Source organism: Panicum virgatum, chromosome 1K (genome assembly GCF_016808335.1).
Source record: "Panicum virgatum strain AP13 chromosome 1K, P.virgatum_v5, whole genome shotgun sequence".
NCBI classification, from domain to species: Eukaryota; Viridiplantae; Streptophyta; class Magnoliopsida; order Poales; family Poaceae; genus Panicum; species Panicum virgatum.
In genome coordinates, this window is record NC_053136.1 from 53,561,841 (window position 1) to 53,583,875 (window position 22,035).

Below are 22,035 nucleotides of genomic sequence, written 5' to 3' on the forward strand. Positions count from 1 at the left end.
TTTCCACCCGTCCTTTTTTTTCGCCCAAAACTGAGACGTCCCGCGCTCCCGCGCGTGACCGCTAGGGCCGTCCTTCCTCTTCCCATCCTCCTCTCCGGCACGTAGCCATCTCCGCCGGCCTGCTCCGCCCGCCTGCAGGGCGCCCGCAGTACGAGACCCGACCTACGCCCCCCCCGGCCATCTATCTCCGGCAGCCTGCAGCGACAACCCGAAGGTGGCGGTCATCCATCCAAGAGGTCCGCATCTCGGCGGCCATCCATCCGAGACGTCCCCATCCCGGAGGCGGTGGCAGCCAGCACCAAGCCTAAATCAACCTCGGGCCGCTCCTCCTGTCCCCTTCCTCTCCACTCCCTTTTTCCACGCTTTCCCTGCCCGTCAGCACCAACGTCGTCCAGGTCGCGCCCGCTGGCCGCCGCATCCGTCGGCTTCCGGTCGTCAATCGCTAGATCTGCCGCCCCCTATCTCGGATCCGTCGTCTCCGAGCCCGGGGCGGCCTCCTCCCTATCACCGCCGCCGCCTTGTGGACTGTGGCCGCCGATTCGTGCCGTGGTGAGGGCGGCTGGCCTGATCCGCTTGGTCTCCCGTCGACGATGGTGCCCGCCGCCGCCGTGCCTCCTGGTGCTCATTGCTGGCACTGATGAGGGGTATGCGGCCTCTCCGTTCTTCATGGTGGCCGCCGCCGCCGCTACTGGTGGTCTACCCCACCGGTCGTCGTTGTGTGCTGCCCCTCACCTTCATGTGGACGGAGGTACAAAGCCGTTAGGTTGTGTGCACTGTGCAGAGGCTGCCTTCATCGCTGCTCCGGGAGAAGTTTTGGATTGTGCCTGCCTGTGCTCTTCACCTTCACGTTTGGGTGTCCCCAATTGCTAGGTCTCAGGTTGGATTTGTGGTGCGATGCTGGGTGATAGCGAAAGCTTGCCCAGATTTGTGGTATGAGTTGGAGCAATTAGCATCACTCAATTATCTGTTGCAGGTAAGACACAAATTCCACCTATTGCTCCCTCCTTTTCTTTTCATATAATTACTATATTAGTTTCAGTTGTTTAACATATATATCTGGATTGCCATGTGATTCTTAATAGCTATGGAGATAGCCACCTTTGCAGGAGGTACATCCTTGACTGCTATCAGCACTTATTGACCTTCTGGCTTGCACGCTTTAGGGGCGAATAATGCATCTTCCTGATTTGCTGCATTATTCCAATCATCAGGATGAATGGTTAAATTTCTCTAATATGTGTACAGCAGGGCTAGCACGCCTCGATTGGCATCATGGAGCTTTCAATAATTGCCCCACAATGGCTTAGAGCAAAAGAACTGAACTAGCATGTCTTCCTCACTGTCCTTCCTATAAAGTACAGAGGTGTCAATGGCTTAGAGCAAAAGAACTGAACTAGCATGTCTTGGGTGCTTATTTTGAGAGTTAAGAGAAACTGTGGGCATGATGTCAGATATATGTTATTTATCGCTATTTGAAATTGGGGCTGGTTCATTTTGTCGAGGAGATTACTTGTGGCGGTTGCAAATTCATTTTTTCAGGAAATTCATTAGGCACAGGGAGGTAGATTGGTTTGTTCACATGAGGCAGAAGTATGATATATATGTATGGAGCTTTGCTTTGCAGAGGCAGATGGCCCTCAATTGAGCTGTAGTGTAGAGTTGGGAACTATATTTGTGAAAATTTTGTTGTGTGAAAAGTGTCCATATATAAGTGTGATATGAATTTCAGATTACCTGTTATGGATGAAACATTGTTATGGTTTTGAGTAGTCCAGAGTTATACTAAGCTGAGAAGTTTTAGTTGTTTATTTATAAATCATCTTTTGGTTGTTTGATTTGCATTACAAAATTAAGCACTTGGCAAAATCTTATCGTCGGAGTGTAGGAAAATTGAAAGCAATTTAAGTATGGCAAGTTTTGCGTTGCATAAGTACAAGTGTCCTGAAAGCTCAATGTGAGGCTATCTGATTTCCTTAGCTTTACTGAATGCACCTGAAATGAGAGCACAATGATCTTGAGATGGTATCTCCATTCAATTTGTTCTGATCCTAGAGTATTTGTTTTGTTAATTATCTGATTGACACAATAATCGATCCATAATCTCTAAAAGAAATGTAATGGTTATGTACCTTCACCAGCTACATTAAATGTAATGACATGCATAATCGATCCATAATCTCTAAAAAAATTAAAACATGTGTGTGACGCAAGTGTACCTTACTATCAAAGTTAATTACTGAAGTATAGTGGTGCCTTTCCAAGTCTCTTCAAATCTATCATACATATTGTCTAATTAATGAATAATTTTTTATAAGAGCATCAGTAGATGTTAGACGTGCTTCTAAGGATGTTTGTCCATTTGGCACCACAATTCTTCTGTAGAAATTCAAAGAGAATCGTGGTGTGGCAAACCACAGCCGGGTGGCGGAATGCACCCGCCTAAGCCCAGAGGGTGAGTACTCGGGGGTTAGCTAGGATTAGTTCGATCTCGCTCAAGAACACGAAGAACACGATGAGCTCAGCAGGTTTAGAGTGGTTCGGGCTGCTGGAGCGTAATACCCTACGTCCACTGTGTGCTGTATTGCTTGAGTCTGGGTGAGCTTGGAGCTGAGTCCAGCGTGTGTTTGTGTGTGCTCTGGATGGCTTGTTGTGTACAGCGAGCGCCCCCCCTTTATATCTCAAGGGAGGCGCGTACATGGCTGCTGGGTCCCCGACAGGTGGGCCCAACGATGTAGTATAAAATAACGTATTGTTCATACATTATGGCGATGCAGGTGAAGGAGATCTCACTCCTGGATTTCCTTGCCTGCTCCTTGAATCCCCCGTTCAGCATAACCTGGCGTTGTCTTGTCGAAACGGCGCCAGGCGTAGCTAGCAGCGTTGCCTGCCACGTAGCTGAACGGGCCGTGTAGCTTGCGGCGTAGGCGGCATGATGGAAAAGTGCCGTGCCGTCGTATCCAAGTAATGCACAGACGGGCTCTGCACAGGTGCGGCGCAGGCGGCTGCACTGTGTACCTCGGTAAAATGCGGTCTACAGTGTGGCCTGATAAAGGCTGCCCTGCGCGCCGCGGTGGCAGAGCACGCCACAACCACCCGCATTGAATGCGTGGGTGGGCGAGCCTTCCAGTGGAAGACCCGCGCCCGCGCCCGCACCTGCGGGACACGTGTAGCCACCGGACCACCCCGGCGGTATGTTGGCTCTATGCGCCTGGGAGGTCCGGACAGGCGCGGGGAGGTCCCGGACCCCTACGGGGGCTCCGGACCCCCGGCCGTTGGTTCGGGGCTTCCCCTCCTCTTGGGACACGTGGCGTCACTGGACCCGTCCCAGAGCTGGGGACGAGTCCGGGGCCGTTGGGCCGGTGAGGTAGGAGCCTGGCCCGTGGGGCCCAGCAGCTCCGCACCTTATGGCGCTAGTCGCGGATGACCATGTGGGTCCTGTCTTGCTGCAGTAGGAGTGGGTATCCCTTCTCAGGGTACCGACAGTGGCCCCCGGGCCCAGCTCGGGAGAGGTGACGAACCCGCAGGTGGGGCCACTACCGCGATTTGGCCTTGCATAACTTGAAGCCTCTTACTGCAGGAGTCTTGTCCGACTTTGACTGTCCATCGGGTTTTTTGTTGCCTCATCACATCGCAACGGCTTACTGACTCGTGGTCCCCACGCACAGTGGTACACTTAGTCACGCGCGCGACGCTCGGCATTGTTGCAGTTGGAGTAAACGGGGTATTTACCACCAGCGCAGTCCCGAAGAGCCCGGTCACGCCAGCGCTTAATGCGCGCACGTCAGCCCGGCTTCCGCCTCGCTTCGCGCGCGGACGACGGTTCAGATCCCGCCTTTTCACACCTGTGTGGTTACGCGCCCTCCCTGGCAGGCGGGTCCGGGGCCCCTTGCCATGGATTGGGTGGTTAACTCCAGGTGTGTGCGTCGCTTGGGTTGCGGCGACGGTTCCGGGGCATGCCGGTTGGGTCAGGCTTTATAAAGGAACGAACCGCAGACCGCGGATACTTTCCCGCATTCGCCTTCTTCCTTCCAACCTTTGCGCCCCTTTGCCTTTGAGCCTCCTCCCCCCTTGCTCATCTGCATAGATTGCTCTACACCCCACAGTGTGATGGCGTCCCTCGGCCACCCCCGTCGATTCCAGACCGAGGAGGAGCTGAGCACGGTGCGCCGTTTGCTAGGGTGGGGCCCACAGGAGACTGGCTGGGGGATCCGAGCAGGCTTGGTTCCCCTCGGCAACCTCCGCGCCGGGGAATTTGTGCTATTCACCTCGCACATTTCCACCGGCGTGGGGCTGCCGATCTCTTCGTTCCTGCTGTTGCTGCTGGAAGACTTCGGTCTCCAAGGGGCTTTTTAGGGTACCCACAGCCGGGTGGCGGAATGCACCCGCCTAATCCCCGAGGGGGAATACTCGGGAAAGTGCTAAGCGATTAGGCCGATCTAGCTTGGGGGCAAGAACGCAAGAACACTCGGGTTTAGAGTGGTTCGGGCCGCCGGAGCGTAATACCCTACATCCACTGTGTGATGTATTGCTTTTAGTATGAATTGGTCTATCCTCTGCCCAGCCGGGCTTGAGTCCTTCTCTAGCGGGTGTCTCCCTTTTATAGAGCAAGGAGGACGCGTACACAGGCGTTGGACCCCGACAGGTGGGCCCAACAATGATGTATTTATACTAGATAGATACTAATGGTGGTATAGTGATAGAGAATCTCTTGCCGGATACTCTTCATCGTCTTGTAGACTCTCTGACCGAGGGGGGTCTGCTCCTGTCCCATCGGCGAGGCGCCCGTTGAGGTAGTGTAGCTTGCGGCGTAGTTTGTCGAGGCTACCGTGTAGGCGTCATAATGGGCGAAACCGAGCCGTCGTGTCCAACTGGCATTGTAGACTGACATACGCGGCGTGGGCGGCGCCAGCGAATGCACTGTGCGCCTTGGTAACACGCGATCAACAGTGCAACCAAGCAAAAGACGCGTCGGGCTCTGCTCCACCTACCGCATTGAATGCGGTTGGTAGACGAGTCTTCCAGGGGAAGCCATGCGGTCCTGCGCGCGTGGCCGCACTCACTGACACGTGGCGGCTCCGGACCTGCCCTAGGCGGGGTGTCGGTTCCTCCTTGATGAGGGGTCCGGATAGTATATGGGGTTCGGGACCCGGCGGGGGTCCGGAACTCTCTAGGAGGTCCGGGGCCCCAGCTGTTTTGGCTGAGGGCTACCTCCTCCGGGATACGTGGCTTCACCGGACCCTCCCCAAGCGGGGAGCGGGTCCGGGGCCGTTTGCCGGGAGAGTAGGGCTCAGGACCACAGGGGTCCGGCTGCTCGGCTGTCAGGGCGTAGTTAAGGATAACTACGAGACTCTTGCCGAGACACAACAAGAGGGGGTACCCCAGTCCTGGGGTACCGACAGTGGCCCCCGGGCCCACCTCGGGAGAGGTACGAACCCGCGGGTGGGGCCACTATTGTGATGTGTTTCCACATAACTTGGCTGTGTCGGCGTGCTCATGTCGAGAGCGGGTGCTCCGGACCCCTTGTAGGCCGGAACACCTGTTGCCAGGTTCAGGTACTAGAGCGCTTTTCTTAGGGCGGCGAAGGTGTAGGCTTGGGGTATGGAACCAAGCCAAGCGGCTACACGGACCTCGGACCGCTCAGGGGGCGAGAAACTTCCCCGGACCTGGCAGTGGCGACTGCTGCGGGCGGTCTCCGCCGGAGCGGGCCACCGGAGTGGACTTTAGTCGACCGTGGCGAGCGGTCTCCGCCGGAGCGGGCCACCGGAGTGGACTTGAGTCGACCGTGGCGAGCGGTCTCCGCCAGAGCGGGCCACCAGAGTGGACTTTTGTCGACCGTGGCGAGCGGTCTCCGCCGGAGCGGGCCACCGGAGTGGACTTTTGAGCGACCGTGGCGAGCGGTCTCCGCCGGAGCGGGCCACCGGAGTGGACTTTTGAGCGACCGTCGCGAGCGGTCTCCGCCGGAGCGGGCCAACGAAGTGGACTTTTGAGCGACCGTGGCGAGCGGTCTCCGCCGGAGCGGGCCACCGGAGTGGACTTGAGTCGTTGCTGACGATCCCATGAATTATGCCACCGGACCTTGCAGCAAGGTGTAGGAAACCAGGCCTTATACTAGAAAGGAGCCCGGGACCTCTAGGGACAGCAGTCTCGGATACTAGGGGACTCGTAATAGGGCAGTAAAGTACGTAGCCTTAGGGTACATTACCAGGCTAAGCTACGCGGAGCTTCTCTACCCCAGGATACAGGCACCACTTCTTCTGAGCAGGTCCCTAGGGGTCCGACCTGCCTTCCAGCTAGAAGGGGTGTCCCCACCTGACCACAAGCCAGCAACTCAACTTGGATCATTAGTAACTAAAGAAAGGACTCCGTTTGGGAGAAAAACACAGTTTAAACCAAAGCGGATAAGAGTAATCAAGGTAAAGTTCAGATAAGACTGAGAAAGCAATTCTCCTTTACAGTGGTTATTGTGGTGTGCATCAGAGGTCGGGATTACGAGGGCGGACCTCTACCACTCTGGACCACTTGCTGGTGTCGCCTGTTTGTGCGATGAAGCCAGAGGTCGGGTTTACAAGGGCGGACCTCTACCGCTCTGAACCACACATAGGCACCACATTATTACAAAGGAGAAACTCTCTCTACCCTATCTAGGAGTAACCTACAGCTGCCATTCGTAAGGCATGCACTTCCCGGCCGAAGTGGAACAGCCACCTTGGGGGTTCTTCATGATCGTCGGAGGTGAAGGCGTCCTGGGTGTGCTTGTACAGCATCATCCAGCATCACCTCGGGAGCTCGCAGGGCTCTTCCCAGCACAAGAATTGTCCCATGCTCAGATAGCATGAGGACAAATTCTTTGGCTTTGAATGGGAGTGGCCCAGCCGTCTCCGTCTGTCGTCGGAAGCCAGCCCGATGACCGCTCGTCACGAGCTGGGTGCTCGTTTGGATGAGCACGGAGCGTGGAGAAGGGCGGTCGTTCGCCGGCTCGACCTTGGTGCTGGCGTTGGGCCCCCGCGCCTGGTGGCGGGGTCCTGTCTGCAGCAGCACCGAGAGAGACTCGGCCCTGGCGAGGGAGGAGACGACGGTCGACTTCCTCCGGGCCACAGCGGTCGGCTCCAGGCTTCATATTGAGAGAAAGCCTTGAACCGATGCCATGCCGCCGTAGGGGAACCCTGGTGGTTGCTTGAGAGAAAACCTTGAGCCGACGCAGAGGTATTGTAGGGTGACGCACAACGTTTGTTTCCACTGCGCGCCGCCACGCCGGCTCTGAGGTGTCACTGTGGCAACGCACAGCAGGCGCCGCTGCCGTGCGCCGCCGCACCGAGGACATCGTCGTCTTGGTGTTGTGGCATGCGGCGTAGGTGCCGCCATGCCTCTCTTCACCTTCTCGTCGCCGTTGCAGAGGATGAGCTCAGCCTCAGAAGCTTGGAGATCTAGCCAACGCTTGCACCATCCCCACGGACGGCGCCAAATGTCGTGGGCTTTTTAGGGTACCCACAGCTGGTGGCAGAATGCACCCGCCTAATCCCCGAGGGGGAATACTCGGGAAAGCGCTAAGCGATTAGGCCGATCTAGCTTGGGGGCAACAACGCAAGAACACTCGGGTTTAGAGTAGTTCGGGCCGTCGGAGCGTAATACCCTACATCCACTGTGTGATGTATTGCTTTTAGTATGAATGGGTCTATCCTCTGCCCAGCCGGGCTTGAGTCCTTCTCTAGCGGGCGTCTCCCTTTTATAGAGCAAGGAGGACGCGTACACAGGCGTTGGACCCCGACAGGTGGGCCCAACAATGATGTATTTATACTAGATTGATACTAATGGTGGTATAGTGATAGAGAATCTCTTGCCAGATACTCTTCATCGTCTTGTAGACTCTCTGACCGAGGGGGGTCTGCTCCTGTCCCATCGGCGAGGCGCCCGTTGAGGTAGTGTAGCTTGCGGCGTAGTCTGTCGAGGCTACCGTGTAGGCGTCATAATGGGCGAAACCGAGCCGTCGTGTCCAACTGGCATTGTAGACTGACATACGCGGCGTGGACGGCGCCAGCGAATGCACTGTGCGCCTTGGTAACACGCGATCAACAGTGCAACCGAGCAAAAACCGCGTCGGGCTCTGCTCCGCCTACCGCATGGAATGTGATTGGTAGACGAGTCTTCTAGGGGAAGCCATGCGGTCCTGCGCGCGTGGCCGCACTCACTGACACGTGGCGGCTCCGGACCTGCCCCAGGCGGGGTGTCGGTTCCTCCCTATTGAGGGGTCCGGATAGTATATGGGGTCCGGGACCCGGCGGGGGTCCGGAACTCCCTGGGAGGTCCGGGGCCCCCAGCTGTTTTGGCTGAGGGCTACCTCCTCCTGGATACGTGGCGTCACCGGACCCTCCCCAAGTGGGGAGCGGGTCCGGGTCCGTTTGCCGGGAGAGTAGGGCTCAGGACCACAGGGGTCCGGCTGCTCGGCCGTCAGGGCGTATTTAAGGATAACTACGAGACTCTTGCCGAGACACAGCAAGAGGGGGTACCCCAGTCCTGGGGTACCGACACTTATTAATTATATTTCTTAGCTTGGATTATGGATCATGTGTTGTTTGGTGTACGCCTGAAATAAATTTGTCCGTGGCGTTAGCACGGGCACCTTACTAGTAGGCTATAAGTATTGTTAATGTACTGAAGCCTGGGCTTTTGCCTTCATTGCCGTAATTTTTGTGAACAATAACTCTGAATGGAAACTATCATGCGCTTTACCTTTGAATCCAAACTTTAAATTGACCCTTTTTGCCGGAAACGAGCTGTGCATTTTCTCGCTGATCCTAGTTGAATGTATGCTACTGAATAAAAACACTAGTGTTTGTGTCAGTAGTATACTTGTACATTATCTAAACAATTTAAGATTCTAAGGTTTGATGGGTGTGAATGTGTGGTAATGATATACATTATTTCTATGCGTCTGCTAATTGCTAAACAATGCTACTCGTACATCATCAAGAGCAGCAGTTCACTCTCGCAGCATCCGCTTCACCGTCTCGAGCATCGGCGCGAACCTTGTGGTGTTGAGCCGGATGTTCTGCTCCTGCCAGTACAGCTTGGCGTTGCTGCCGTTCCTGTAGAACACGTCGGGGTCGGTGATCACGGGGTGGTCCTTGCCGTACTTGCCGTAGAGCGTGCTCTCCTCGGCGGCGATGCTGTATGCGACGTGCCGGATCCCCATGTGCGCCGCCGGGGCGCCGAAGAACCCCTCGTCGTAGGGCTCCATCTTCCCCCACGGGATCACCTGCACCACCACGGCACCCGTGCGCAGGAACACCATGTTGGTCAGCCCGGCGCTGTGCGCGCCCACGAGCACGTCGCACGCGTCCACCTCGCGCGAGACCGCGTCCATGCCCGCGGTGAACGTCGCCTCCATGCGCACGACCTGGAACCCGGCCCGCTCGATCGCCGAGACGACGGCGTCCGCGTTCACGAACCGCCGCGTCGCGCCGCGGAGGATGATCATGAGCCGTGGCTTCGTGCCGCCGGACCTGCACGAGAGCGCGACGGGCGGTGGCGGCAGGGAGTAGGCGGCCCGGACGAACAAGCGGAAGGCGAGCATGTCGTAGCCGTTCGGGGCGCGCGCCGGGTCGATGTCGAAGTCGCGGTGGCCACGGAGGCTGACGATGAGGTGCGGGTAGCAGCGCACCTCGCCATCGGCGTCGAGGTCGACCACCGCGTACCGCGAGAGCGCCCCGAGGATGCGCCCGTACTTGTTGAGGAACCAGCCCTGGGCGCCGGTGGCGACGAGCTCGACCTCGCCGCCGAAGGCTGGGGCCGTCGTGAAGAGCGGGACGAGCACGTCGCTGAAGGCGTGCCAGTAGTTGAACGTCAGGCCGCCGAGCGCGAACACCACGGCCGGCACGCTCCGGCGGACGGTGCAGTTGGGCGCGTCGCGGAGGCTCGACAGGTTGAGGGACCTGACCATGACCTCGCGGACGCCGACGATCTTGCGGGACTGCGAGCGAACGCTCCAGGTGGCTGCCGCGGTGGTGGCGAGCTGCGACGGCGGTGGGATGAAGTAGACCGACGACTTGCTGGCTCCTCTCGCCGTGCGCGCGTCCCCCCACATCTCGCAGCCATCGTAACGCCGGTCGGAGAGGTCGCAGATTGGCTTCAGAGGACGTAGAACAGAGACCGGTGCAATTTCTTCACCTGCAAACGAATGTAGAGGAATTTTTCAAAATAAATTAAGCTGCATATGAATGGACCAGTGAAATTTATGGAACTCGTGGTTTCTTCGTGGGCCTGCTCTGTGGGTATTGGAGATTCTGCTATCATAATGGCTGCAAAATGTTTGTCAGAATTAGCCGGTGATCGAACGTTGTGAGTCATCGCAGCAGCGTAAAACTTTCCTTGCGGAAGAGGCGAAACATTGTCTAGACGAGAGCCGCACCTAGAGGTGGCTGTGTATGACCGTTCATCTTCTCCGCCGGCGAACCTGCACCCCCGTTTTCCGGCGAGCCCCGCAAGAGAACTTGGATAATTCAAAAAACAAGTCCGTGTGAGCGAGATTGCGAGAACCAAGCCGTATATTTTTTTTTGAACAACGGCCACAGACTGCGCCATTTCTATTAATATAGAAGAAGGTTATAAGTAAAAGATCCCGGCGGACCATTTACAGGAGAATAAACAAAGCATGTACGAGAAAACAAGAAAGCAAAAAGCACACAAAATCGAACGAGAACCTACGCACCCTCCAGCAGCACAGAGAGATGCTTAGCTCCCGCAAAGCCCCAAGTTCTGGCCTCTTTCTTGATCTTGAGCAGCAGAATATGTACAGGCCGCTCCGCACGCTTGAAGATTCTCGTGTTGCGCTCAAGCCATAACTCCAAATTCACAAGAAGGAGCGAGCAAAATCCGCGGCCCGGAACCCCCTCCAAGGTTCCCATGCTAAGCCACCAGTCTCTCACAGTGCCTGTAACCGGCCACCTTGAGGGGTCGGCTTGGGGGATGGAGACCCAAACAGCAACTAGGCCCCAAAGACGCTTGGAGTAGCGACAAGCAACGAGGATATGATGCGTCGATTCCGGTCGGCTTCTGCACAGAAGGCATACCTCATTTCGCGGCATATTTCACGCAGCAAGCCGTATATCGCAACTCACAAGTTTGGCGATTCGCCAGAGCAGCTCACCATTATCGCCATGGACCGGGAACTGCGGCGGCACAAAGAGCAAGACCACTGCCCCGACGAAGAGGCCGGCGAACAGCGTGATGGCGAGTTTGCTTTCCATGAGCGCCGGCCATAGCCTGTTGAAGGGCTTCATTTGCAGCGGAAGCGGCAGCAGATGGTTCTGGTTGGCATGGCAAGACACTCCCGTGTCTCCTGCTCCTCAAGAAACCGCTTCGGCTTCTCGGAATTCTGTGCTCCGTGACTCACTCCCATCGAATTCTGCGTTTCGGGCCATGACTCATGGCTACTGGAAAATGTAAGCCATTTTACTCCTGAGAGGCAGTTACTATTTTGAGTCGTTTCGACAGCTCCACACACACTACAGTACTATGTCTTGTGTCTGGCTGAGGAAAGTAATAAATCATTACTACTTTTGTAAGGCCTGTGAGCTTTGGTTATTGGATCTGGCACGGCAGGAATTCCGAAACAATGTGCAGGGAGAAGAAACGAGAGATATTTTTTTTCAAGAAAAAGGCAGACAGACAGACAGAGAGATACCATATTTACGCAAATCGATCCTTTTCTTCTTTGTGTGTGCATTACCAGAGCAGAAACAGACAACTTGACTTCTGTATGCATTGGTGACCAGAAAACCCATGGAACACGCAACTCCTAGTGCCAAAAGAGCTCTACCTGACAAAATCCAGCTCTCTAGGAAATCGCGGGCGTATTCCAAAATATTTGTCACAGTTAGATTAATTGAGGGGAGGATCAGGCAGCTACAGGCCTGCCGTTTACTGGTCGGTGTACGTATCGCAGCGCCAACTACATTCTGGGTCGGTCACACCTCGAAAAACACTAGCCAGCTGTGACCGGCCCGACCCCGGTGACTGGCGGGGCAAGCAGAGCAGCTTACACGTGGCAAAAAGTCTGAATTGAATAGGATCCTTCACGACGCATGAGGGAAATGGCTGGGACAGAAGGACATGAGCCATTGCTTCTCTTTTTTGTCCTACACTGGTTTTCTCCTACACAGGGAGTAGGCGCTCCCCACGATCAAAGGAAAATGCAGCATTCTCTACACTGGTTTAGTATAATTACAAGGGCTGTCAACTGGACAGCCCCAATTCTGTGCTGTAGCCTTCCTCACAGCAGATCAGTGTAACCTTAGTTTCTGAGTTTCTCCCCGTCCTGTTCAAGTGAAATGAACCAAGGCACAAGTTACACTCAAATTGCACCCAAAATTAACTGCCATCAACTAATGTTTCTCACAAACAATCAACATAGTAAATCATGGTTACTTGAAATGCATGGTTAATTTTGCTTATACATAACAAAAACAAATCATGGTCCTTTTTGTTCGCATAAAAAGACACCGACTAACACTGCATATTTTAAGAAACATCACACTGAATCTTATGATAGACAAAAAAGAGACACAACTAGAGCGAACCCTTTTTGTTCGCACAAAAAGACACCAACACTGCATATTTTAAGAAACATTTTTTTTTGAAGGTCACTGCCGGGAGGGGAGAGAATCCCCCACCTGAATATTCATTGCTTTGGCCCTGAATGGCCCATCATAATGGCTTAAACTTTTACACCATTTTGCCCCTAGTTTGCATCGCAGATTCAAATACATTACAAAAAAGGGACACCTAGAGCGAGATTTTGTTGAAGCCTACTTTAAGGGTTATACTGCTTCACGCCGTTGGATTTAGTGACATAAATCCCCAAAACAAATACACAGCCCATGGTAAAAAAAATACATCATCCCATTTTAAGGAATTCTAATTTCTCTCGAAATTTTGGTGCCTAGAAGATTTGCACGACCTAAGTCACCTTAGATCTTACCAAATCTGAAGAAATAAATTGCAGTCCAAAGAGCATTGGCAACCGTACTTGTCAGCTGAAAACACATACCTTAAGAGTTAGGTAATGATGCCATAATGTGAATATGAGCTTCTTTGTCCCATCCAGCAGGGACAAAATTTGAGTTAGGACTAAGGAGATACCTGATGAAATAACAATGGAATCATTGCCTAGTACAGAAGGAACATCAAACAAAAACTTGGTTACTGGGAAGTGTCTTACCCAGAATTTTTTTTTCATCTAACATTTTGTGCTACAGAAGGAAGGGCTGGCCTTTTCGCTACCAGCTCGTAATGGAGAACAAAGTTGTCCTACAGCAAGGACAAGATGAACTGTAATTTTGAAATGTATTGGAGGTGCTGCATATCATTCCAGTATAAGTCAACATGACCAAACCTTACGGACTGTCTCCCAAATCTGTGGATCAAAGAAACCATAAGACCCACGTTCATAGAGAGGAGTTTTGACTAGAGGTTCCACATTTGGAATTTTTGTGAACCATAACCTTGATTCTTTATGGTAAAACCATCCTCGACTATATCTGAGAAGACAAAATCAAATACATTTTACACTATAGGTACATTAAAAAAAACTAGTTCAAGCTCTGTTTGGTTTAGCTGTGCTGCACTATGTTGTCAAGTACAGCATATGTGAGAAGGTTGGTTTAACAAATGTAGTTAAGATGGCACACCGTTATTTGTACTTTCGTAGGAAGACAGAATGGAATGCATGGCTATCTCTAAAATGGCTAAGCTTAGAAGAAAATTTATGGGACACATTGCGATGCTATACAGATACTCATCGAACTTAGCACACCATTAATAAAACAAATATTGAAATAGATGGAAACTCCATTGAGTAAACCAATATTATAGATGAAAATATTCGGAAACATTAAGAAGTAAGGAGCATGTAAATTTAGATAACTGTAACACGAGGTTATGTAAAAGAAATGACAACCATGTACTCACAGTTCATGGGCAGCATATAGCTGAGCTTCATCCTTTGGCATGCTGCAAGGACAATATGTATATAGATTAGCTTAAAACATAGTGACTAATGACAGGCCTAGTACAGTTAGAGCATTGTAAGGTATAAGTACCTATAGAAGATGTAAAATAGGGTTGCTAGGTGAAGCTTCTGAAAAAGTATAGGCTGCAACAGGAAGCAATTTGTTAAAATATAATACCAGATGCATCAAGAGAAAATTCAAGGGGTTATATATCAGATAATGTGGTTTTAAAACCTATAGAAGATACAAAACAGTGTTAATATGAGAAAATTCTGAAAAAAAATAGCTGCAGAAAAAATCATTACAATATAATATGAACAAGACACATCAAGAGAATTCAACAGGTTATATTAGATAATGTGGTTTTAATAATCTCAATAATCTAAAATAGCCTGCAGATATCAGGGGCTCACCTGCAGCTCTGGAGTTTGCTCAGAGAAGTAGCAAGCTGGAATATGAAAATCAGGATCTCCTTTTGCTGGCTCATTTGACCAGGGTGAACCAAATGTCTTGTATACATTATCAGGTGAATTCAAGTTCAAACCCAATGTTGTTAAATCTATTCCTAAAGCAAGAGATGCTAATTCAGCATCATTCATCCTTATAACTCCCAGTAATCCTAACAAGCCATATGGATCAGGTGGTGACGGCCCCCCCTGAATCTTTTGAATCTGATCCCGAAATGAATGTGTAGCTGAAGTCATCTGCTGCATCCTGAAAGGATTTTGAGACTGCGGCTGCTGGTATTGCTGCATAAATTGATCGTATGCCAAACTAGGTCTTAGTCCAATATTTTGAGTTCCAGCATTCTGGACCTGATAGAACATAATTGAGATTACTACCATGGTTCAACAAAGGAGCAACATAAACATCAAAGTTCAATCATGCAATACCATGGTTCAACAAAGGAGCAACATAAACGTCAAAGTTCAATCAAGCAACAGTGATACATCTGTGACAGGTTAATCAGATGGCTGTTCTAGGAAAATGATGGCATACTTACTGAGTTAGCACCTTGCTGGTGTTGCTGACGATTAGGTGGGTAGCTACTTCCTAAATTAAAGCCAACTGACCTTGCCATCTGTATAGACGTGCATATCATGTTAAAAAATAAATAAAGGGAAAACTATTCAAATTTCAGAAAAACATGAACCTACAGGAAACTGCTGTGTTTGCATTACAGGTACATTCTCATGAAGTTGTTCCTTATGATGCAACTCCATAGCATAATCTGAAGAGTTACCTGATAACAGGAGAGGTGATTATAATGTCCAAGTTGTTAAAACAGAGTTAAAAAAAAAGATTTTGCATGAAGATAGTGCAATGTCCATAAAAAGAATGTCAAGCATCAATAGAACATAACAAAGATTCTATTAATTTTGTGCAGGTTTATGAAACATTGATGCTCCAATAAGCTCAAAAGGCAAGTTTTTTAATAGCAACCATTCAAGACAGGTAACACAATTAAAAGAGTCAATATGTGAATTGACCTTTGATGTGGCAAACAATTAAAAGAGTCAAGCATGTTTATAGAAATTTGATTCAAAGGCAAAGATTAGATGTAATAGACCTTGTATCCGGTAATAATTTGGCGAGTAAGACACTGCTGAAAAACTTTTTTTCCTGTCTGTATTATCATTTTGGTGCATCACAAAAGACACAAGAAACAACTGCATCTCATCATTAGGAGGTTCTTTAGCCCTAATTTGCTTGAAATGGGCCAGGTCGCATGAGAACTCCAAAGAGACCAGAACATCTCTGGATGATTCAGATGCTACACCTCATAATGGCCTTATTTACGTTCCATGTATAATATGGATTGTAGTGTCGCACTCATGGTGTTTCCATGTACAAGCACAAAAAGACAAGATCATACAATAAATTCTTTATTGAGAATCTATACAATGAATTCTCTGTACGAATTCATAAAATATGATTGCCTAACATCATTGAAAAAAAAACTCAAGGTAACGTACTCAACTTGTTTTCTAACTGTTGTCCAACAATGTATTGCATATAAATGCAGCTAGCAGCATATCGGGAACTTATTTTTATTACTCGAATGCTGACAGCGGGGTAACAGGCTGGCTGGCATGTACAAACAAGTGGGCGAGTTATAATTGGACCTTTTACGTGTGTTGATTAATTTCCCCTTATTCAGCATCAAACAATGACGGTCCATGGTAATTTCAGTCGACCACTGTTGATGAATAATCCTAATATTGACCCCTTCTTATTACCAATGTTGCACTACATTCATACTAGCCCTGCTCATGATTTGGTTCCAAACCAAAAATCCCGCTAAACCAGCCCGTCCAAATCATATCTACGGTTTCTGCAAAGGTTGAGCCAGAACGCAGTTTAAACCAGCTAGCCCGTCTAATCTACCGCAGGCAGATGCGTTGCAAGATCAGAGGGGAGATACAAATGGCATGCCAAAGGGGCAAGACCAATCAGCAAGCACAGCACTGCCCCGGCAAACTCTTGGCTTGCTGGCAGACATGCTGCTGGAAATTCCCTTGTGCATGTGCGCCTCCTCAAGCTGCGGATTATCAGACCTGACCTTAGGAAGCAGAGATGCTCAATATGGCAGTCTCCATTGGGAGGAAAATTCTAAAACAAACGTCGCAGTTTAAACCAGCTAGCCCGTCTAATCTACCGCAGGCAGATGCGTTGCAAGAGCAGAGGGGAGATACAAATGGCATGCCAAAGGGACAAGACCAATCCGCAAGCACAGCACTGCCCCGGCAAACTCTTGGCTTGCTGGCAGACATGCTGCTGGAAATTCCCTTTGCATGTGCGCCTCCTCAAGCTGCGGATTATCAGACCTGACCTTAGGAAGCAGAGATGCTCAATATGGCAGTCTCCCTTGGGAGGAAAATTCTAAAACAAACGTTCTGCTCCTTTTCCGAAGCACTCATCCTGCGGCAGGCATCCATCACTGCATGAAACTGCTGCTCTGTAATATTGGGGGATAGCAGGAGGGTGAGGGCACAGCAGGTAGGAAAATGGAGGGAACACCAGAAGGTCGGGCCAAGGAAGGTGGAGAAGGTGCGCCTAGTGACAACAGCGGCAACCGTCCCTGCCTGTATAAGTGGGGCATGCGGCACTGGTTTAACCGTGTTGTAAATCAGTGGGACCAACCGTCAAACCGTGGTTTTGTTGGGTCGGTTTTTGCTACCAAACTGGCTAAACCTGTGAATGAACAGCCCTAAGTTGTGCAGTGCCTGCTTTTTGGGTGGCATGCTGACAAGTTCGCCATTAAGAATCATTGACATCATGTTATACGTTTGGCAGGTTTGCTGTTGACGCATGCAAATGCTCATCTGGATACTACTCGTGACTTTTTACTCGATGCAGGGTCTGTCAAAGCTGGGGTTTTGTAAGCTACAATGTGACCTAAAGTTAGGGCCCTAGTGCATTCCACAAAAGAACTCGTATCAAGATTTGTAGAAAGATCTCACATCAATTGCATTAAGATGGTAAAAAGATCTCACATCAATTGCATCAAGATAGTAAAAATAATCTCACATGAAAATAAGAAAAGATGGCAGCCTTCCACAAAAGTTAAATAGTAAAGGAATTATGGAGCTAACAACACAAGTCAGGAACATATTGTTGATTACTAGACACTTATAACGCTAAGGTCAACAAAGTACAAAGTAGCAGGAGCCAGTTTAACAAGTTGTAAAAGGCACATAGCTGATGAAGGTCACAATCAAACAAATGCACTGCCGATGGCAAAATGAGAAAATCCCACTAAATCAACAGACAATTTATAGTAACAAATTTGACGGCAACAACCTTTGAATCCAGGCAAAGCCGGGAAGTCTTCATTTTGAATGCTGAATTCCTGGCTTTGTTGAACAATGGTATTAACACCAACTCCTTGCTTGCGTAGTGACCCTGGAATTTAAAGAAATTGGCAACCCACCAAATCATAACAAGAAATATATTGGTTTCCAGCACCTTTACCATATTGTCCTTGTGGACCACCAGCTGAACTAGGTCGACCAGTCAAATGGGGAAAATCATTTATGTCAAATGGAGCGGTGTCATTGGCATCATGCAACATCCCAATAGAACTTAGAGAATTATTTCCTGCTTGAATTTGGTTCTGTGATAATGAACCTCCAGATGTTGGATAAGAACTTCCAAGCATATTTATCAACTGAGGAGATGCTGGTTTCAGATGTTGACAAAAAGGTGGCTGGGTGAGACATGCACTCTGATAAACAGATAAATACTATGCACATTTCTTATTATTACCATTTAAAAAAATTTAAGACATGTTTCACTATTATACAGAATAAAAAAATACACAAGCTTTTATATGGATGCTTCAATGCTATGTAAATCTAGATTGCATGAGTTGCCCTGCAGTACATGAGGAGAAAACTACAAATGTTCAAAACTTAGTTCATGTGTAACTGAGGGAATCTTTGATGAGGCACTACTTCTGACTCTCACTTTACGTGGCTTCATTATCACAATTAAAAAAACTAGCTCACAGTACCACAAAGCAGAAGCTACATGCTGATACAAAAAGCTCCAAAAGAAACTATATAATATAAGGGAGTTCGCATTTATTTCATATGCCCAAATTCCCGAAAAAGTTGAAAGGTTATTCAATTTGAGCCATGAAGAAAGAAATGTAGCAAGTGGCAATCAACGCGTGGAATATGTTTTCAGGTATAGTTGAGGCTAAAACTATAGAGAAATGAGAAGCAAGTGACGATGAAACATGAAGTCCATTTAAATCTATAAAAAAAAAGGACGTACCCAGTGCCGTAGGCTCCCGCACTGCGCGGGGTCTATGAAAAAGAGAATATTCCACATGTTTATGGGGTAGGTGTAATCGATTACCTTGCTGAAGCAGGCCATTCATCATCCTGCTATTTAGATTACCACTCACAGTGTTACCACTCAGATTCATCCGAGATGCAATACTTGGCACGGATAAACCACCAGAGCTTATATTTCTTCCAATATTACTGCCACCTACAATATTTCCTACAGAACTTGTGATCCGTGGGCCCAGGTTTCCTAAAGATGGAGATACCGACATCCCAGGAACAGAATTGCGACTACCACCGGCACCCAAGCTCGAGGATAAGCCTTGAATGTTACCACCAATATTCATGCTGCTACTAAATGCTGGACCTGCACCAACATTCATCCCTCTACCACTGACGCCTGAATGTGCGTGCGGAATCTGCAAAGGGGCAGGTAATAAATAATCTTGCTCCACATGGATGCACAGAAAGAGAACACTGCCACTTTAACTACCAAAATGTGAATGTGTATGCTGAGTCGCTGACCACAGAATAAGAAAAGGAACTACAACATGAATATAGGTGAGCATTAGAACCTGAGACATGGCAACTGGAAGGTTATTTGAGGTGAATCTCCCAGAAATGCTCCCACCGGGTTGTTGAACCCCAGAGGATGGAAGGCCACTCATTGCAGCATTCCTTTGGACAAGTGATCCAGGCATATTTGGAAGGTTGAAACTTCCATGAATGTTGTGCAAACCTTTGAAAATATCAGGAAAGAAGGCTTTTACTTCATCAACATTGTATGACATAAATGAACAGAAGTTTAGTATTATATACTCACCAGAATGATGGAAACCTGGAATTGATCCAGATTGGCCTGAAAAGGATGCTGTAAATGGTCTTCCAGTTGAGTCCGGAAGATTTGATGCGGAACTATTAAGGTTTGACTGCCAATGAAAGAAGAATTGAGTGCTATTAAAAAGAACAATAATCAAAAGTGTAAAGCCATATTGGGTTAAGCAGGACCCTATATGTTCGAGTATGAGACTATATCAAAGAGTTAAAGATGAAATATTCATCTGCTGTCCACAAAAAATTGCAACTAAACAAACAAGCCAATGACTTACCAAATCACAACGTAACGATACCACTGTCTTGATTTACTTATTGATATTCTCTAATGCCAAGATTTTACTATGACCTTTTTATCAAGTATGGTCTATTGAGCACGAAATAATTGGTGAGACATTTTGAAGTACATTTGTGAACAATTCCTTTCATGTAACTCTTATTTATGTGATACCTCTTTAAATATATGCCTAGCGATATTCAAGAATTACATCTATTCTGGACCCAAGGCAGTAAACAAATAGAAACATACAACATGAATACATAATGATAGCAAGAAAGAGGCATGTTGAATCATGTAAGTACATACATTAAGCAAGCCTGACATTTTGAAGACAACAAGCATTGAAGAGTCAAGAGCAAATGAAGATTATCCACCAAAAATGCATGATGCAGCAATCCCTTCCAATCTGAAATAGAACGAGGATATGATTATAATTGCGTCAGTATAATAGGGAATCCTAGGAAGATAATTTATATTTAAACAAGTTAAACAACATATAGCAAGTAAAACAACTAAAGATGCGACTAATCAGTTATTAAGCACCTGTCATTCAATTGAAATGCCACGACTACTACAACAAAAAAATTTAGTCCCATGCTAGTTGGGGAAAGCTAGAGATGAAAACCAACATGAGCTACAAGAAAAAGGGGAAACTTGTATAAAATATAAAAAAACTCACTTGAAACACCAGTATAAGAAAATTACAGGACAGATGCAAGGATGGATGCAAGGAAGTCACTCGGAATTAAATCACTGTACTTCTCACAATAATTACAGAAAATTTGAACCCAGTATAAGAATGGTCAGGCCACCCCTTCCAATATAAACCGAACTGCACAGGGCAGCATGATTATGAAAACGTGCCAACTTTTATAACAGACCGAAGTAGGTAGAAGAGTTACAAGCCTGATTTCTGCCATAAACCACTGTGATAGACTCGCATTTCAGAATAACCTGATCAGCGCACAACATGGTTGCAACACAGTACACACAACACAAGGTTGACACATAAACTACTGAACCCCTAGAATACAATCCCACTCCCTCGATCATCCCTGCACGTACGAGCACGCCGATCTCAACAAAACACACGCCCACACATGGAAGGAAAATTCCAGCGAACTCGTCATAACAGAATCCCACCCCATACAGGCAATCGCCGCACGGACGAGAAGGAACACGCGCAGAACCAAATCAGAGGACGCAAACAGCGCGCGAGGGAGTCGGATGGGAGCGGAATCGCGGAGGCTATGTCGGGGAATTAGGGCAAACCGGGGCTAGGGCTTGCTTACCGATGGGAGCCCGCGCCTGTCACGCGGGAGGCGAAGAAGATCGGGTTCCGAGGCGGCGGTGGACGCGGCGCGCGCGGCGGATTTAGTGGGAGGTCGAGCGCGGTGCAGGAGGGGCAGAAGGGCGGCGTCGCGACGGTGAGGGGGGAGGCGACAGGGGAGGAGCGGGGAGGACAAATTGACAGTTTTTTTTTTTTTGAGAGGAGAATGGACAGTTAGGGGCGCCGGAGGTGGGTTTTGGATTTTAGTCGTTTAGAGATGAATGGATGGATCTAGTTGGGCCTTTATTCATTTTTATATTTAAAAAAAATTAAAATTTCAAGAATATACGGTCATTCCAAGAAATTATAAAAATGCCCCCTGCCTGGGCGACAGGTTTTTTTTTAAAAAAAAATACGATCCAGTACTCGGTCAGCGCGGCAGTACTCGATCAGCGCGGTGCGGGGGCTCGGGGGGCGTCCTATACCACGTTACATGATCGTGTCTACTCGGGAGTTTGCATCCCTCTTGCACTTATCTCTTTACTTACCCTATTATGTTTCCGCATTTACTTTATCTTGCATGCCTTTACTTTCCTAGTTAGTTTGTTTAGGATTGGCTATATGTTGCAAGTATTTTGGGGTAAGTAGAGAATAGCAAAGATAAACTTAGTCATAACTAGCATGTATATGACGTGTTAGGTTTATCTTATACAAGTAGTTTGAGCCCTAGGTTAAAAAGCGATTAGCAACCCTATTCACCTCCTCCCCCTCTAGGGTCGGACACCCCGGTGATCCTTACACAAACATCGGATATATCTAATCACCCCTAGGGCGTCGGACTCTCTTAGC

The 22,035-nt window shown here is 49.0% G+C and overlaps 1 protein-coding gene, 1 long non-coding RNA gene and 1 other non-coding gene across 10 annotated transcripts; 2 read left to right on the top strand and 1 right to left on the bottom strand.

Moving 5' to 3' along the window:
- Positions 1 to 7: 7 nt before the first annotated feature.
- LOC120644115 lies at positions 8 to 1,780 on the top strand. The gene is made up of 2 exons (XR_005663411.1): positions 8 to 973; positions 1,083 to 1,780. It is a non-coding gene; the product is annotated as an uncharacterized LOC120644115 (long non-coding RNA).
- Positions 1,781 to 8,777: 6,997 nt separating this feature from the next.
- On the bottom strand, positions 8,778 to 21,420 carry LOC120644121 (probable NOT transcription complex subunit VIP2). Of its 8 annotated transcripts, none has more exons than XM_039920721.1 (16): positions 21,209 to 21,420; positions 20,223 to 20,322; positions 19,626 to 19,731; positions 19,378 to 19,541; positions 17,982 to 19,221; positions 15,164 to 17,912; positions 15,010 to 15,087; positions 14,420 to 14,821; positions 14,097 to 14,149; positions 13,966 to 14,007; positions 13,391 to 13,535; positions 13,217 to 13,305; positions 13,046 to 13,137; positions 10,706 to 12,313; positions 10,406 to 10,486; positions 8,778 to 10,295 (listed from the first exon to the last, which is right to left on the bottom strand). In XM_039920721.1, the coding sequence occupies exon 16, from the start codon at positions 10,079 to 10,081 to the stop codon at positions 8,978 to 8,980; it is 1,104 nt and encodes a 367-aa protein (XP_039776655.1). In that variant the 5' UTR covers positions 10,082 to 10,295; positions 10,406 to 10,486; positions 10,706 to 12,313; positions 13,046 to 13,137; positions 13,217 to 13,305; positions 13,391 to 13,535; positions 13,966 to 14,007; positions 14,097 to 14,149; positions 14,420 to 14,821; positions 15,010 to 15,087; positions 15,164 to 17,912; positions 17,982 to 19,221; positions 19,378 to 19,541; positions 19,626 to 19,731; positions 20,223 to 20,322; positions 21,209 to 21,420; the 3' UTR covers positions 8,778 to 8,977. The 8 variants fall into 8 exon arrangements, with proteins under 8 accessions (XP_039776655.1, XP_039776643.1, XP_039776650.1 ...); XM_039920709.1 differs by lacking the exons at positions 8,778 to 10,295; positions 10,406 to 10,486 and having other exon boundaries at positions 12,045 to 12,313; positions 15,164 to 15,249; positions 17,811 to 17,912; ... (1 more) ...; positions 18,873 to 19,221; positions 21,209 to 21,418; XM_039920716.1 differs by lacking the exons at positions 8,778 to 10,295; positions 10,406 to 10,486 and having other exon boundaries at positions 12,045 to 12,313; positions 14,420 to 14,755; positions 15,164 to 15,249; ... (2 more) ...; positions 18,873 to 19,221; positions 21,209 to 21,407.
- On the top strand, positions 19,626 to 19,703 carry LOC120658344. The gene has a single exon (XR_005668598.1). It is a non-coding gene; the product is annotated as a small nucleolar RNA snoR35 (small nucleolar RNA).
- Positions 21,421 to 22,035: the final 615 nt, after the last annotated feature.